Here is a 19,644-nt window from a genome sequence, read left to right as displayed (position 1 = left end):
TCAATGGGTAAAAACTAATCTTTCCAATAAATGGTACCAGATAAGTTGAATATCATATGAACAAAAATGAACCCTGACTCCTAGCTCAGATCATAAACAAATTTAATTTGCAATGAATCATGGATAGACAAACTTTCAGAAGACTGCATAGGCATATCTTCATGACCCTGATACAAGAAAATATTTCTTAAACAAGATACAGAAAAGAAATAAAAAAGATTGATAAACTGGATTTCATTTAAATTAGAAACTCTGTTCATCCAAAGACATCATAAAGAGAATAAAAAAGCAACTTTCGAACTGGAAGAAGGTATCTGCAATATATATAGCCAATAAAAGATTTGTATCTAGAATAAAGAACCCCTACAAATAAATTTTAAAAAGGAAAACCCAATGGAAAATGGGCAAAAAACAGGCATCGGAAAACTTTTCTGGAATGGCAGCATTGTTCTATATCCTGATTGTAGTGGTGGTTACATGGATTTGTCAAAATTAATCCATCTATACAATTTAAATGAATGAATTTTATTCTCTGTAAATTATACCTCAAATGTCATTTCCTCAAGGAAGACCACCAGAATCATCAGCCCCCATTATCTGCTCCCTTAGTCCTAGATGCCCCTCCTTCATAGCATTTACAATTGGCACTTAAAATGTTTGTGTAAAAAAAAAAAAAAAATGTTTGTGTAATTACTTAATAAATGTCTGCCGACCACACTGTATGTTAACTTCTGTTAGGACTGAGTCCATAATTATATTTGCCTATCACTGTAGCCACCAATCATCTAGTGTAAAATACGGTACTCAATAAAGATTTGTTAAATGAAAAAATGATTTTAAAATATAGCATTTCAAAATTAAATCAGGGGCCAGATCTTTGTGGTAATTTTCATGTTTTTTAATTGTCAAAATTCCCTATTCTACCTCATCTCCATCTGGAAGTCTATCAGACGTCTCAACTTAAAATCTACAACACTGACTCCCTGATATCTCTGCCTCAGCCTCAAATCCCTTTACCCAACAGTATCAGCTGATGGCAATTTCATCTGTCCATTTGCTCTGAAAACCATGGGGTCATCTTTGACACTTTTCTTCTTACACTCTGCCCCCTACATCCAATTTTCAACGTATCCTTTGATCTCTACCTTTAACATATACTCAACAGTTTGACCACTTCTACCACTACCTCTTCTGCTACCACCCTGCTACCAGCCACCATCACCTCTCTCATGTTGATTACTGCAAGGGCCTCCTTACTGGATTTCCTGCTCCGACCCACACTTCTCCATAGTAAATTCTCCACACAGTAAGCAGAATGAGCTTATTAAAATATACCAATTCACTCTTCGGCTCAAAATCCTCCAAGGGCTTCCGATTTCAGAGTGAAAAAGTCCTTACAATAGTCTACACAATAGGTTCTGTTCATATAAACTCCTTATTCTGTCCCAGCCACAACAGCCTTCATGTTGTTCCTTCAACAAGCCAGGCACAGTTTCACTTCAGGAGCTTTCCACTGCTTCTTTCCTCTGCCTAAAACAGTCTTCCTCAAGTCTTAGCTCAGATGTCACCTTCTCAAAGAGGTATACCCTGACCAGTCTACTTCATATTACAAATTCCATCCCCTGCCTCCAGTATTCCCAATACACCTCTCCCTCTCCTATTTGTTTTCCTTTTCCTTAGCTCTTTCCATTGTCCAACAGACTACGTGATTTAATTATTTGTTATGCCTGCCTCGTTTGCTAGAATATAAAACCCAAGAGAGCAGGAATGTTTTGCTCACTGATGTTTCAAAAACTAACTACTGCCTGACACACAGTAGGCACTTAATACTTAGTAAATAAATGAAGAAACCATCAAATTTAAATGATTTACTATAAAACTAAAAATAATTTTGACTATAAAATTATCTTCAATATTTCTTTAGAATATAAAAAAACTGAAAAATATAAATTTTAGTTTAACAATTCTTCATCTGTATAACTATCATTAGTATAGCTGTCATTAAAATAGTTCCCCAAAGGAGGCACTAAAGTGACATGTAGAAATAGGAGATTTAAAAATAAATTATTCAAAACAGGCTATACATATTTTACATATATAGATACATATACACAGATAAAATACTTCCAAAAGTTGATAAAGAGATGATCCCTATACACACAAAAGACTCTTGATTAGTCAACCAAGACTGGATCCAAAAGCCCCATCTGTATCATATTTGCCTTACTTCCTAGTCCTAAAATCAGTCTCCCCAAAATGAATTTTACACATATCTGAAACAGTTTAGGAAGGTCTCCTCGATTCCTCATTCGTGCCTACAAGAAATTTCAGGATGCCACCATGGGTAGCCTTGAATTTATGCTGGCTTTTGACCTCATCAATTGATTTCTTCAATTTAACAATCTCATAAATTGTCATATGGCACCTTGTTCCAAAAAAGAGAGCTAATATTCAGTCCTATCGTAAAATGTGATCAGTTTAACTTTCATAACTAATAATATCTCCCAGTTATTTTCACAGCATTTTGATTCTTCAACTGTCCTAAAGGCTTAGGCCCCAGAATGACTGACCTACTAAAAATACTCTCCCCAGTTTTAGTACTAGGTTCCCCACTAAATTCAACTTTATGAAACAGCAAACATTTTTACCATAACAAATCCAACATTACACTTTGTCTCAGCTCTGAAAAACCAAGTCTTCCAGACCCTGATGATGTTAACCACTAAACAATCACTCCAGAACCACATAATCTAAAGAACAAAAAGTAAGTGTCTTTTTCTTCACAGACCAGAAGATTTCTCTAGAGTATTCTTTCAAAAGAAAAGAAAAAAATAAATAAACTAATCTACTCCGGAAACACTGGGAGATAGGACTCTAAGCCTTTCTTTTTTTTCGGTATGCGGGCCTCTCACTGTTGTGGTCTCTCCCGTGGCGGAGCACAGGCTCCGGACGCGCAGGCTCAGCGGCCATGGCTCACTGGCCCAGCTGCTCCGCGGCATGTGAGATCTTCCCGGACCGGGGCACGAACCCGTGTCCCCTGCATCGGCAGGCGGACTCTCAACCACTGCACCACCAGGGAAGCCCTAAGCCTTTCTTAAAGTTGTAATAATACCACCCATTAAGAAATATATATTTGGCTTGGGACTTCCCTGGTGGCGCAGTGCCAATGCAGGGGACACAGGTTCAAGCCCTAGACCGGGAAGATCCCACATGCTGCGGAGCAACTAAGCCCATGCACCACAACTACTGAGCCTGTGTTCTAGAGCCCGCGAGCCACAACTACTGAAGCCTGAGCACCTAGAGCCCGTGCTCCGCAACAAGAGAAGCCACTGCAATGAGAAACCCACACACCGCAACAAAGAGTAACCCCTGCTCACCGCAACTAGAGAATGCCTGTGTGCAGCAATGAAGACCCAGCACAACCAAAACTAATAAATAAATAAATACATTTTTTTAAAAAATGAAGAAATATATATTTGCTTGATCTTGGATTTTTTAAATATTGTTTTTGTATCTATACCAGTCTGGCCTAATTACAAAAATAATGTGTAATCATTATAAAAATATAAACAATACACACGGGAACCATTGCTAAAAGCTTGGTATGCACATCTCCAGAATCTTTTTCAAAATTCATATATATAAACATATATTTAGTTTTTAAAAGTAGGGTCACACTATCCTGTTATTAATTCTACTGTAGGTATTATTCTATATCAGCATATAATTCAATCTCATGCAAAAGTACAGAACTCAACTGAATAAGATATAACAGTTTTTAACCCATCCTCACTACTGACAGTTTTTCCTTATATTGTTTCATTATTTTGCCAATAAAAATAATGCTTAAACAACCCTGTACAAATACTTTTCTGTACTTATTCTGTGCAAATAAGAATAAATTACTTAATTTCCAACATTTAGGTTCTTTACTTTCTTAGCTATATGGCAAACAAATTCTGCTCTTTATAGAGGTGAGCTAGATACATTATTTTCAATTAATAACAAAGGGACAACCTTTAGGTTCTCTAGTACATTTATAAGTTTCATTCACTAATATAGTTCTGCAAGAAAATTACACACACATTTGTATTTCTCGCAGTAAGATATATCCAATTTCTTTACATATTTGGACTCAGACAGTCTTCTGAATTTTATATATGCTATCCAGCAAATAGTTAACATGATTTTTCCTAGGATTCTAAAAAGACAAGATAGGCAACAATGTTGGCAAAATGCTCCCTATCATACATTAATGTAGAGAAATGTGCCCCCATAAATCAATTCTCTATGAAATACAGGGTTACCTCCTTTATGAAACCTTCCCTAATCCTCAACAGAACTAATTACTTCTATGTTTCAAATGTACTTTAAATATACATAATTCTAAAATAGCATATAAGTGTACTATAGAATTACTATCTGCTGTCTTTAATATCATTTATAGAACTTTTTGGCATATAAAATACACATTTCAAAAGACCATTTCACCTGTAGTCTTGCTTCTGTTTTTAATACCAAAATGTCTTAATTAGACACCTTTTATTTTGCAGCACTTTATTAGGTAGAAGAGAAAGAAGACAGCTGTGGCTGGTGAAAGAAAGGGGAGTAGTCTGAGATGATCACTATGTTTCTGACTAAAAGAACTCAGTGTTCACACTACTCACTTGAGATAGGAAATAGCAAAATGGCTGTGCACTTTTTTTTCCTTTAACAGCAGGGAACAGAGGGGGAACTGAGACGGATGACTTTTGCCTACATTGTGTGGAGAGGCCTGTAAAATATCCAAACTGGTTATGTCAAGTGGAAGCTAGATTCATGGGGCACACTTAGGCAAGAAGATACACATTTGGGAGCCAAGAATATGGAGGGGAACATCAAGTCAAGAATATAAAAAATCAGGAGTGTGGGTGAAATCTCCCAGGAAGGGTGTGTATAGTAAAAAGTTGTTCAAGTACAGATCATCAACATTTGATAGGCAGGTAAAACATAGGGAGCCGAGCAGCTAGAAAGGTAAAAAAGAAAACTATCACAGAAGTTAAAGAATAGAAGTTTCAACATTACCACACTGACCAAATAAATATGATCATGTTCATCAAACACTTAAGACATGCTGAAAATGATGACAATACTGAAGAAAAGTTCTTTCCATAATTCTAAATAAGAACTTAAACACTTTCATTAAGAAAACTGTAATAAAAAGACAAGGTACAGAACAGTGTGTATGGCAATCAAGGTTCTACCTGCCTAGAAAAGAAGGGGAAAGTATGTATTTACATTGGCTTTTATTTGCATAAAAAGCAGGTATAAGACAGAGGTGGGAATAGGCTTCTGTATGACTTTTTGTAGTTTTTCATGTTCTAACCACATCAAAGTATTACCTGTGCTAAAAATTAAGTTAAAATTTATATATGAGATAAACTCTGCTAATCTTTAAAATGTTCCACAACTCTAACCACGTGTTCCCACATGTTCCTTCACTTCACTTGGATCACACCTGTAAACAGTAAATCCTATAATATCAAATTTTAGTCAGGGAAATACCTTAACAGATGGATGCTCTGCCAGCAGTCACTGAACCTGAAGACAAATATATTATCGTTTTTACTGACACTTGTGTAAGGAAAGGCTGATCAAGTGCCCAATGCTAACTCAAAACATCAAGTGTGGTATCACCAAAAAATGAAATTTAGGAAATAAAAAATATATAAAATGTAAGGCTACTCCCTCTAACCAATTTTCATTAATAGTTAAGACTTTTATTTTTTGGACAGAACACCTATTAAACAAAAATGATCTTTAATACTTTTAAAATTCAAGTGTATCTGATTAAATTAGAGATTTCTTTAAACAATGCTCATAATGAATTAAGTGAAAAGCAAGACAAGTAATTCCAATCAACTTTCAGCCTTCTTTTAAAATTAAATGCATACCATAAAAAGAAATGAAATTGAGTTTATTTGTAGGGAGGTGGATGGACTTAGAGACTGTCATACAGAGTCAAGTAAGTCAGAAAGAGAAAAACAAATACCGTATGCTAACACATATATATGGAATCTTACCAAAAAAAAACGGTTCTGAAGAACATTCAGGCAGAACAGGAACAAAGACACAGACGTAGAGATTGGACTTGAGGACACGGGGAGGGGGAAGGGTAAGATGGGACGAAGTAAGAGAGTGGCATGGACATATATACACTACCAAATGTTAAATAGATAGCTTGTGGGAAGCAGCTGCATAGCACAGGGAGATCAGCTTCGTGCTTTGTGTCCACCTAGAGGGGTGGGATAGGGAGGGTGGGAGGGAGACGCAAAAGGGAGGGGATATGAGGATATATGTATACATATAGCTGATTCACTTTGTTATACAGCAGAAACTAACACACCATTGTAAAGCAATTATACTCCAATAAAGATGTTAAAAAAAAAATCTTGATTCTACAAATATATGCTTTGCCTTCTTCCATACTGACAAAAGAAAATTAAATGCATACATACTCAATCTTAGGGAATGGCATTAATGTCACTCGAGTCTCCAAACTCCTTCCTCATCCTGCATATGTATTCAGTAACTGAAACCTGCTAATCTTCTTTCAAATTCTCCTTAATCTGACTTCTCTTTCCATTTACACATTCCAATTGCGTACTACCTTCATCTTCATTACCATCAATATTTACTGAGTACGTCCTATATACTGGACACCATGAATTGTCTGAATTAATCCTTCATTTAACAGCATTACAGAATAAGTATTATCTTTCTCATACTGTAAAAATGGCCATGGTACACATCAAATGAAGGTGATACTACAGAAATAGGAATCATATTTTTCCAAAGTTTTGCATATCCTCAAACATCACTGGATATTCCATTTAAAATGCGTAGCAATATAAAATCCTCAATTCCTAGTTACACAATAGAATCACCTGAAAAGCTTTTAAAATGTGCAGCCAAGGTAAAGAAACACTAGACTATGTGATTATCCAAGCTCCTTCCAGTTCTAAAACTTTTAATTCTGTAGAAATATTTCTAGACTGTATGCCTTCAAAATAAACTACCACAATAAAAAGACTATTTTCTCCCCAAGTTTTTCCCAAAGAAAAATTAAATCAATGGATAAAAGCTTTTTTTTAATTTAAATTGTTCTCTCATAATTCTTTCTTAAATCAATGGTGCTTACTACTTCATAATACTAGCAGATGACAAAAATAAACTAACAATAACTAATATTAGCCTAAAACTTAGAAATGCAATTTCTTCAAAGTACATTTGAAGGAAGGACTTACATACACATAATATAGTCATATTTTCTACTGGCAAAATTGTTCCTAGTTCATATAATGAAAATAATTATGTCAATAGTTTATGTTGTTTCAGAAAGTATACCAGCTCTGAAAACCAACATTCTAATGATGCTTCCAACAGTTACCAAGGTAGATAGGACCCTATATACCTCTACTAAATGGAGTCAGAATAGTGTAAATTTTGAATTAGGTCAGTTTTGTACAAATATTTGGTCTCTTTCAATGCCACCTCAGCTGTCAGGTACACTGCTTGTAAGTATGCCTGCCTATGGAATACACTCTCCAAGTTCTGATGTGTGATTTGCTGCTTTTTGGCTATGGGCTTAAAATTGAAAAAGCAAACTTGTTCAAATATGTGTAAGACTAAGAATAGTTTCTGTTACAAACTTACAATGCCTTTGAAATAAGAAAAGAATACCCAGGGCCCAAACTAAGAAGCAAAATACCTAAGTGTTAGTACACTGGCTTTATAAATTGTTTTCCTCCTTTTAGGTCTTTTTCCATTTATTCCTGGTTTTCTAATTCTTGACTTTCTTTCAAATAGGAGAAGTTTGCTAGATCTGGTCTTGTTCCAGATACATGAAATATTACTATAAATATATAATTCCTCTTTTGGGAGGACATTAAAAAACGTAAAAGTTGAGCATACGTATAATCATGAGCACATTACTAACCAGTTAAATAAAGTGAAAAATGCCGTTCTGGAAAACTTCAGTAAAATCACCCTAAAACATACAGTCCTTTTTCAGGGTCAAAATTTCTCAAACTACAGTTAGTAAGTAGTATATTTTATCCCTTTTGGCAGATTGGTTGTATGTATTCTACTATTCTAGTTTTCTCAAATTCAGCTTTCTTCCTATTTCATTTCTAATCCAACTGCTTTCCTTCTTGCTGATTTTCCCCCCCTCTTTAGCCCCGCTTTTATTATTGGTCCAACTCTCTGTTGTTACCCCTACTATGAGGATCTATTTATCTCTAGGCTTTCTAAAACCCCTCTTCCTTTGTTAACTTAGCTTCCCAAGCAACCTAACCTTCAAAATACCCATTTTTTAAAATGAAAATGTGATCACATATTTTATTTATTTATTTTTGCGGTACGCGGGCCTCTCACTGTTGTGGCCTCTCCCGTTGCGGAGCACAGGCTCCGGACATACAGGCTCAGCGGCCATGGCTCATGGGCCCAGCCGCTCCATGGCATGTGGGATCCTCCCGGACCGGGGCACGAACCCGTGTCCGCTGCATCGGCAGGCGGACTCCCAACCACTGCGCCACCAGGGAAGCCCTGATTACACATTTTAAATAAAACTTTGACCAATATTAAGAAGGAAAAATTTTATTTCAAAATACACAAATGGCAATAACTGTATTCTTTAGTAAAATATGATGTAAAATAGTAACTGTGTTAAATGAATCTGAAACAATGGTAGGTTTGTAATTAAATGTGTGTCTTTCCTTTGTAATGGTTCTTAACCAGGTGACGGTAAAATAATACTTTCCCTGAATATAAATAATAATTTTTACTGTCCTATTTGATTTGTAGGGAAAAATGTAAACTCTATAAAAAACAAATGAAAAAAATTCAATAACAATGTATAACTTAGCAACAGATGAGAATGGAATAGTAAATTCTGAGTTAGAGATTTTGCAGCACCTTAATGAATATCTATGGGAGCTAAATTTCACCACACTGGCTTCTCAATAATTACCACCTCCTTGAGGAAGGGCAAGAGAAATGAGTAACTAAATCTCAAGATGTGTGGTATGACCCAACATTTTTGTGTTCTGCATAGAAGCTGGAGAGAATATGGGACATATCTGAGAAACTGTAATGTTTAAGACTTTAAGACATTTCCATATATTATGAAGACAATATTTCAAATCAAGACAAACTGACAAAATCCAGAATTGCACAGTACTATAAGTCATGTAGAGACTCTCAATTGGTTGGGTAGAAGGGATACGGAAGGGTTAACAGAATCACCTGAGAACACTCTGCAAACTACCCTCATTCCCCAACCACCCACGAGACTCTAAGACTATCTGGAGGAGAACGTCCCCTCTTCACACTCAGTGCCCTGACTTGAGAACCCCTGTGCAATGCGTTACTGTTTTGATGAGACCATGTTCACAATGTGTCACATCTTTCAGATGTACTAGAACAGGAGAAAAAAAAAAAAAAAAAGAGGGTTTCCCTGGTGGTGCAGTGGTTGAGAGTCCGCCTGCCAATGCAGGGGACACGGGTTCGTGCCCTGGTCCGCTCCACAACGGGAGGGGCCGCGGTGATGAGAGGCCCACGTACCGCAAAAAAAAAAAAGAATCACTGAGTTATAGGTCACCATGGTGATAATAAGCTAAATTCTTTTTTTTTAACATCTTTATTGGAGTATAATTGCTTTACAATGGTGTGTTAGTTTCTGCTGTATAACAAAGTGAATCAGCTATAAGTATACATATATCCCCACATCCCCTCCCTCTTGCTTCTCCCTCCCACCCTCCCTATCCCACCCCTCTAGGTGGTCACAAAGCACCAAGCTGATCTCCCCGTGCTATGTGGCTGCTTCCCACTAATAAGCTAAATTCTTAACCTGCCTCTTAAATCTATAGTATAGTCCCCAAACTATAAGCAGACTCATTCATTTAACTTTATTTTTTAAACTTAACACCTGAGTACAGGAATAATGCTAGACAAGAAAGAAACAAAAATGATCAAGGCATTCATTTCCATAACAACACAGTAGAACAATCAAGACACTGCAGGTTGTAAAATTTAGATTCAAGCTCTTGAAAAATCTAGCCACATCCTACCCTGCTACACAAACTTACGAGCAAATGGGTCAGACTTTAATTTCTATTCCATCCTAATAGCAACATGACTTGGTATCATAATGCATGAACTGCTTTCAGTAAGGCCTGGGTTCAAATGCCATGCTACCACTTAGCAACTACAAGTCCCTAGATGCATTAATCACCCTGAGACTCAGTTTCCTCAACCACAGAATGGGACTAATATCTTAAAAAATTCTAAGGATGAAATAAAGTACTGAAAGGACCCAATACTTAGTAGTCCTTCTGCAAGTGTTTGTTCTCTCTCCAGTGAAACAGTCATATCTAAGAAGCATTAAAAATAACTAATATTCTATGGATAGCAAAACAGAATTCTATTCCAATACTAAGGAATCACAGGTTAACAGCAAATTAGGTCATTCAAACCCTCCACTGCGGACAACAAAAAAAGCTAGAGAAAATACTTTTAAAATATGTTTAAAGATATGGAAGAGCAGACAAAGTAGTTAGAAATGAACAGGCCAAGATCCAGAAGAAAAAAATTCTAGAGACATGGGCCCAAACTTGGGGGCTACATTTGCTGTGGGCATGTTAGCCAATATAGAAAGCCAGTTGAGAATTTTCCAAAACTGATATCAATCCACAGATTTCAGAAATCTCAACAAACACCAAGCAGGATAAATAAAAAGAAACGCACACCTAGAGAGATCATAGTAAAACTGCAAAAAACTCTAGACAAAGCAAAAAATCTTCAACACAGTCAAAGAAAATAGTCAAACTGCCTTCAAAATAGTAACGTTTACACTGACATTCAACTGTCAATAGATAAAAGCCAGAAAACAGCAGAATGATTAATTTAATGTGCTCACATGCCAACCTAAAACCTGTCCCTGGCAAAAACATCTTTTAAGAATGATAGTGAAAAGGCATTTTTAGATCACCAAAAAAACAAACAAAAAAAGACCTGAAGGTATCTGTCACCACCAAACCAATGCTAAAAGGAAATACTGAAATATGTTCTCTAGGGAGGAAAAAAGAAATGATCTGAGAGAAAAGGTTGTAAATGAAGGGAGGAATGAAAAGCATCAAAAATGGTAACAATGATAATCATCTAATGAAGACTAACTTTAAAAAAAAGTAAAAATCACTTGTGAGTAAACATCCACAGATTTAAAATGTGTAACACAATGGATAAGTCACTGAGGGAATGAATTGAAATAAAGTATCTGAGGGTCCTTGAATTGTTAACTATATAGTAACCTCTAAAATAATAAGAAGTATGTAAGTATATAATTTCCAAACTAGTGGGGGAAAAAAATTTTTTAAAATAATTATCAAGACAAAAAGAACAGAAAAAAAGGAATATAAACAGATGAGACAAAAATAAAGTGCATTCTATGATGGCAGGTTTAAATTAAGATATATAAGCAATTACATTCACTGTAAATGGATTTGATGTTTCAAGTAAATAACAAAGATTGCTGGATTGGATTTATTTTTAAAAAACAACATGCTGTTCATAAGACACATATCTCTAACGCAAAGAAATGGAAAGGTGGATACACCATGCAAATGCTAAAGAAAGCTGACTCAGCTACACAAAAACCAGACAAGTAGACATTAATACCAAAAGCATAATTAGAGATAAGGAGGGATACTTCATAATGACATGTTACAAAGAACCAGAAAGCTATAACATTTCTAAACATACATGCATCCATTACAGTGCCTCAAAATGTAATAAACTCGAAAGAGTTACAAGGAAAAACAGTCAATCCACAACTATACTTGGACATTTTAAACATACACCTCTCAGTAACTGATAGAACAAACACACAAATGAAACATCACGAAGTTAAAAAAAATTCAGTAAGGCTATGCAGAAGATTCAAACAAGATTAACACACCTGAACTAGTGAACATATACAGGACTCTGCACTCAGGGGCTAAAGAATACATAGAACATTTGTAAAAACTGACCATATGCTGGATTGTAAAACAAATCTCAAAGAATTCCCAAGAACTGAAATCATACAAAGTGTTACCTACCCACAATGCAATGAAGTCAGAAATCATTAAGAAAAAGAAAACAATAAAATATCCCTATGTTTGCAAATTAATATATTTATCAACCCATGTAAAAAGAAGAAATAACAATGGAAATTATAAAATATTTGGAACTGAATAAATATGAATATACTACATAACAGAACTAATTAGACAGAAATTTACACCCTTCAAATGCATGTATTAGTATGGAAGGATTAAAACTGATGAAGAAGGCATTCATCTTAAAACTCAGAAAAAGGACAGCAAAACACACTGAAGGAAAATAAAATGAAATAATAAAGATGAGTTCAGAAATTAATCATATCCAAAAACATACAAAAGAGTAATGGTCACAAAGTCTGCTTCTCAAGATTCTTTTAGGGAATCTAAAAGGTCAAAACTATTTCCATAATAATACTAAGATGATGTTTGCCTTTTAGGCTATGTTGATATTTACAACATCATGGTGCAAAAGCAAAAGTGGATGTCACTGATAGAGCCTTGGCATATATCAAGGTATCAAACTCTACTGTAAATCATCGTACTATTGACTGCCCCAGACTAGCAGTTAAAGAAAGAAAAAGTCATTTTCACTTAAGAATGTCCTTGACGAAGCAGTAAAAATTATTCATTTATTAAATTCTCCGTGTCGGTTAAATATTCTGTGTGACAAAATGTGAAAATAATAAACATATCTGCTGCACATCAAAGTAAAATGAAAACACTTTCTGATTGTGCTGCTTGCTGATTTAGGCACTGTTTTCATGGAACACCAATTTTACTTAAAAGAACAATATCTAGGGCTTCCCTGGTGGAGCAGTGGTTGAGAGTCCACCTGCCAATGCAGGGGACATGGGTTCGTGCCCCGGTCCGGGAAGATCCCACATGCCGCAGAGCGGCTGGGCCCGTGAGCCATGGCCGCTGAGCCTGCGCGTCCGGAGCCTGTGCTCCGCAACGGGAGAGGCCACAGCAGTGAGAGGCCCGCGTACCACAAAAAAAAAACAAAAGAACAATATCTAGACAAATTATACTTATCCAGGCTTGGGTATTTGGCAGACGTTTCCTCAAAACTGAACACCGTGAGCCTGGAAAACAACTGATGGCATTTTCTGCGAATGATCATATTTGACTTTTCAAGGAAGAATTGGGAATTTGGCAAACTTATATTTACTGTCTTGAGCTTGACAACATCCTAGTACTTAAGAGACCTTTCTGATTAGATTGGTGGTGATTTCAAAAAATCACCAATTTTTTGGTATCATACAATGAAATATATTAGTATTTGGAAAAGGTGCATAACTAAGTGAACTTATTATTTTCCAAATGACCAAAGCATGATGTTATGAAATCACACATGAGTAAAAGATCCATACAGAATGCAAAACAGACCAATGAACTTTAATGTACCAGAATAAGAAAAATGTACTGATATAATTTCAGATTCCATACTGCAACTAACCTTTAAAAAACACTTGCTGAGATCTGCTATACTATCACAGATTATCCACAACCTAAAAAGGCTAAAAATATGCTTCCCTTTTCAAATTTCACATCTGTGTGGGACTGGATTTTCTTCTACTTCAACCAAAACATATGCTAGATTGAATCCAGAAGTAGATATGAGAATACAGATGTTTCCTATTAAGCCAGTTAAAAGAAATTTACAAAATTATTAAAGTGTCATTTAACTCACTAAATTTTTTTTCAAAGATACAGTTATTTTTCCTTTAAAGAATGTTATTTATATTAACACGCAATGGGTTTACTGTTGTTCATTTTAAATGAATATTAGTGTAATAAGTAAAACATAATCAATAATATCAGTGAATATAACTGACATGAAACTCCTCAGAGCACTCAGTAATGTTTAAGTATAATATAATGGGGTTCTGTGAACAAAAAGTTTGAGAAATGCTGCAACAGAGTAAGATCAAAGTCAAAAACTGACGCTTTAAAGACTAAAAGAAGAAAATACAATAAATACGTGGCAACAGTGATCAAAAAAATTTTTTAACAAGGAGACACAAATAAACCACATTAAGAATAAAATAAACTATCACTACAGATCCCACAGAAATTAGAAAAAAGAGATTATTTCACAAACTTTATGTCAATAAATTTGAAAATCTGGATAAAATGTTAAAAAGCACAATTTACCAAAATAGCTACCTCATAAGATATAGAAATGTATAAACTGTCCTATAACCATAAAGAAATTGAGTCAGTAAATAAAAGCCTCACAAAGAAAATTTCAGATCCAAATGGCTTTTCTAAAGAATTACACCAATCATTTAGGAAATGGTTATACTCTGCAAATTCTTCCAGATAAGAAAAAGTGGGAAAATTCTGCAGGTCATTTTATGAAGCCAGCATAACCTCAAAATAAAAAACAGACAAAGGCATTATAAGAAAAGAAAATTAAAAATCAATGACACTCATGAACAGCCATAAAAATCTTGATCAAAAATTTAACAAACTGAATACAGCAATTTTTTTAAAAAGACCATGACCAAGTGGGTCATGAAAAAGTAGGTTAATTACAAAAATCCAAGACTGACTGAGCATTGAGAAGTAAATCAATGTAATTCACCACATTAACAGATTAAAGAAAAAACTATGATCACCTCATTAGATGTAATAGAAGTATTTAATAATATTTAACATCCATTCAATATATAAACTATTAGCACAACAGAAACGAAAGGGAACTTCCTTAATCTGATAAAAGGTATCCACAAAAAAAACTACAGCAAGCATCATACATAATGGTCAAACAGTGAAAGCTTTCCCTTTGTGATCAGGAACAAGATTAAGATGTCCTCTATCACCACTTCTATTCAGGAATGTACTGGAGGTCCTAGCCAGAGAAGTAAGGCAAGAGAAAGAAATAAAAGGTGTAAGGATTGGCAAGAAAAAACAAAACTCATTATTCACAAATATGTTCGTGAATATAGAAAACTGGAAGTATCTACAGAAAAATTGTTAGAAGTAAGAGTTGAACAAGGCTGTGAGATTCAAAATCAATTGAGTTTCTATGTAAACTGTAATCACAGTTACAAAATAAAACTTAAAAAACAACGATTCCATTTCAAATTGCCTCAAAAATACGAGGTACTTAGCAATAAATCCAGAGAGATGTGTAAATCTCTCTGCAGGAGAGAGATGTGTAAATTTCCTTTGCAGGAAAATCACAAAACTTTATTGACAGATAGTAAAGGACTAAATAAATCAAAATACATGCAATGATCATGATTTGAAAGACTCAGTATTGTAGAGACATCAATTCTCCCCAAATTGATTTATAGTCAAGTTCACCTCAATGAAAATCACAAGCGGATTACGTTGGACATGCTGATGTTTAAGTGTATATGGAAATGCAAAGGATCAGTACACAAGATATTCTTGAAAAAAATAAGGAATATAAGGAATAAGTAAAGAACTTCTCTAACATACATCAAGACTTATTGGACTATGACAACTGTGACAAGATAGTGGAATTTATAAAAACTGGCCAATGGAACAGAATAGAGAGATTAGACACAGACCCGCACATATATGGACACTTGATATATAGTATCAAGTGGCATGACAAAATAGAGAAAAGATATTTTGTTTTATTTTTCTAACAGATAATGCTGGGAGAGAATTATCTACCTGGAAACAAATGAAATCAAATCTATTGCTCATACTAGCTGATAATGAAATCCATGGCAAAAAATCACATTAACATTCTTTCAGATTCAAAACTAAATTTATTCATTATATATCCCTAGTGAGATATATCTAAGGACAAGCATATTATTGTTAGCAGCAATCTTGGTATTGTTATATTGAAATTATGTTATATATATAGTAGTATAAAGCAAACAAGTGACTATAATAATGTCATTGAGGTATCAAGATTTTTAGAGTAAGACAGAAGAGATACTAACACATAAAATCAAATCTGGGTAAAAAAACTTTTCCTGAAGTGGCAATATCACTAATTTAATATTTTCTTTCTTTTTAAAAAGCGTGTTTACTACCTCTGTCTGCTGAAAATGCCAAGAAAAAATGGAAACTCAGTAATAATGAATTCCCCAAACATCCAAATTGTGGTTTCTAAATACCAATTCCCATAGGAAAAAGGCTGATTGGAAAAATAGTTGGGGCAGAATAGTTCTGGGGCAGAAAACATAATCAGTCTGATCTCTCTCACAAATTCTGAAGCGAAGAAGCTATACAATAATGAAATCATGTCAGAAGGACACAGGAGCCAAATGAAGGGGTACCCACTGACCACAGGTGAGAAAACTTGAGTATCACAAAGAATGACTCAATGGATTTAAACACATTAAAAATATAAAAATGTATAAGTTCAGATAATTAAAAAAAGACAAAATCCTTGGTCATCTTTTGCAGGTTGCTAGAGACCAACTGGTTATTCCGAAAATTGATAAAGGAATAGAATCAAGCCTTTATCACGACTTTCCTATAGAACTCTCTATTTCAGGATAACCAAATATTTGATTAAAGGAAATTTTCCTTTTTAAAAGAAGTACATTGTAGGAGGAACTGTAAAGTTAGAAACTCATTGTTCTTAGATCCTAAAATGAAACAACGAACCTGGTCAACAAGCACCAATGACTGCTAAAACCACTAACTGAAAGGTAGATGGGGAACTTTATAATGGACTGATCAGACCAGTACTAGCTGTGTGCACTGATCAATCCTGACATCACTAAAAACGGGACAACAAAATATGTCCCTGCTAATGAGATAACAATAGGCAACACAAACACGGGGCCACCAATGAAATAACATAAAACTAAACCTAATTCTAATGGAGCCTCTCAATCTATAAATTATCAGTTTAGAGGAAACAGAGATGAGATGGAGGAACACGTTAAAGAACCACGAGGATACAATCAGCCAAATCCAAAATGTGAGAAGTTCTGCAAAATATATGACCCAGTTTCTTCAACAAATAAATGGAGAATAAAAAATATAAACTGATACAGATTAAAAAAAACTTAAGACACAGATCAACGAATGCAACAGGTGGACCTTGTTTGGATTCTGCGGCAAACAATCATTAAAACGTTCGAGTTTTTTAGATAATTGGTGAAAATTGAAAACATCCTGGGTATTATAAGACATTAAGAGATTCTGGTTAATTTTGTGGTGTGGGATAATAGTCCTTATCTGCCAGAGATGCATATTAAATTACATATATGATGGCTGGGGATCTGCTTTAAAATATTACAGATTTGTTCCTAAATAATTTGTGCAATTACACATTAAATAAATAAATAAATAAATAGGTGGGTTAGTGAATAGATGGATGGATATAACTTCTTCAGTCAGGGAATCAATTCCAGGTGAATTAATTCAAATTAAATATGAAGGCAAAATAATAAAGCTTGTAGATCATATAGGAGAATATCTTCATGTTCTCAGAAGAGGGCAGGATTTGCTAAACAAAACTCAGAATCACCAAACAAAAATGTGTTATTCTGTAAAGAACTCTATAAAAATTATCTACTTCACACTATTTTAAAGGTACTTACTGCTGGTAAAAGAGACTGCATGTTTTGATTAGAATCTGCTATTGTAGCAAGGTAGACCAAGTTTGTATGCAGCATCTGTTGATACCTATTAAAACAAAACAAATATCAATATTAAAAAATAATTTTCTTCCTATCTGCTTACATATTATACAAACAGCATTTTATTCCTCAAGTTTAATGAGCGATTTCTGTTACCTGAACATCAACAGCACTTCAATTTTTCCTAGTTCCTCTGCAAAATAATTCCAAATAAGTATGTTCAAAGACAATAATAAACACGGAGCTCTTACCATGTGCTAGATATTGCTATAGTTGTTTTACATACTTAAACATCCGATTTAATCCTCAAACCAACACTATGAAGTGAAGATTCTTATTTTCTCCATTTCACAGATGAAGAAATTGAGGTTTAGAAAGGTTAATAACTTGTACAAGATTATACAGCGTAGTAAATGGAATAACTGAGACAGGTACTGGCTCCACACATATAACATATGCAAAGAGATCTAGAATGAAGGAATCAACAAAACTGATATGCTTATTCCCTTCCCTCTGCCATTTTCGTGTTGCCAAAAACCTCAAAGCCAAGTACAGTCAACACGCTCTGCTAAAATGTCAGAAAGGAGGTGGAAACCACACATTTTTTCCCTTCTCATTCCTGCAGCAGTGACCAACAATCTATGCCTGCCGTGGTTATGCTGCCCATCTATCAGGACGTATAGAGAGGACAATAAAGAGGCATCTCCAATGACAAAAAAAAGAAAAAAGTTATATGCTAAAGCACCGGGATGGAGGAAATAATAGGACACCAACACCAACAACACTGCAAATTAACTTTAAAAAATAAAGCAAATTCTCATTATCAGAGTCAAGTGGTTAAACATGTTTATTGTGATCTTACTTACCTATGAATTAGTTTTGCTAAGCCACTCTTCATAATTTAAAAAATTAACTCAGATGAAACCAGATTGAAATTAGTAGTGATCCAATTACTAGTGCTGGTAAACCCACAAAATAATACAAACGTAAAACGTGCATCAAATTAAGCTTTTAGAATTTCATTTACTAATAAATACTATACAAATTAAAATAATGAAAATAAGTCAAAAGAACTTTATTCAGCTAAATAGAGTCTTCTAATATGGATCCCAAATGAAGTAATTTTCTAAGACAGACACCGTTAAGAGGAATCCTAGTAAATTCTTCGCTGCATTATTTATATCCTGCTGGAAAAACTGGTTTCACTACTGTTTTCTTATTAGGGAGGATAAAACTTATTTCTCACTGAACTTAAAGTTTCTTCACCAACAAGATCATACTTTTGTAGTTTGCTTGTTTTTTTATAAATTTATTGAGATATAACTGATATATATAAAGAACTTCACGTATTTAATGTGTACAATTTGATGAGTTTGGACATACACGAACACCAGTGAAAACATCACCACCATGGAGGTAACAGATATATCCAACACTTCCCAAGGTTTCCCTGTTTCTTTGTTTTTGCTTTTTTGTTGTTGTTTAAAAACAAGTCTAAGTTCTTAATGCTCCTCCTCACATATACACTATGTTGCTCAATCAGACATGATATATTGTTATAGGGATCCTTAAACAAACAAGGACCAAGAATTATTATTTTGCACTGAATTATTCATAATGGTTAATTATGTCATTGAAATTCTTCGAACAGCACTAACAGGCACCACTAGCTGGAACTACTTCATTATTCCATAGACATCTTGAATGGAATTTAAGATACAGGATTCTACAATCTTGCCATTTTTAAAAAACCAACCAGCCATTAGAACATGTAACCCATTTCAAAGGCTGCTCTTCCAAGTTTTTCTTTTCTTCTGAATATTAGTATGGCTCTATCACATGTACTCAGATATGAGATTTGCTGACTGCCCTATCAAAAATAAAAATAACAACTTTACTCAGAGACTATGGCTTACTCA

General features: G+C 34.6%; 1 protein-coding gene across 5 annotated transcripts in view; it reads right to left on the bottom strand.

Moving 5' to 3' along the window:
• The window catches only part of SS18 (SS18 subunit of BAF chromatin remodeling complex), a 76,400-nt gene that overhangs the window by 46,610 nt on the left and 10,146 nt on the right, over positions 1-19,644 (bottom strand). For all 5 annotated transcript variants that reach the window (XM_004273736.4, XM_004273737.3, XM_033435267.2 and 2 more), the window contains exon 3: positions 17,687-17,771. In XM_004273736.4, the coding sequence (XP_004273784.1) occupies positions 17,687-17,771 (85 nt within the window). The remainder of the gene's footprint in view (positions 1-17,686; positions 17,772-19,644) is intronic.

Source organism: Orcinus orca, chromosome 15, assembly GCF_937001465.1.
Source record: "Orcinus orca chromosome 15, mOrcOrc1.1, whole genome shotgun sequence".
In the NCBI taxonomy this organism is placed as follows: domain Eukaryota; kingdom Metazoa; phylum Chordata; class Mammalia; order Artiodactyla; family Delphinidae; genus Orcinus; species Orcinus orca.
Note: the sequence above shows the minus strand (reverse complement) of the source record. Positions and strands in the feature narration are given on the sequence as shown.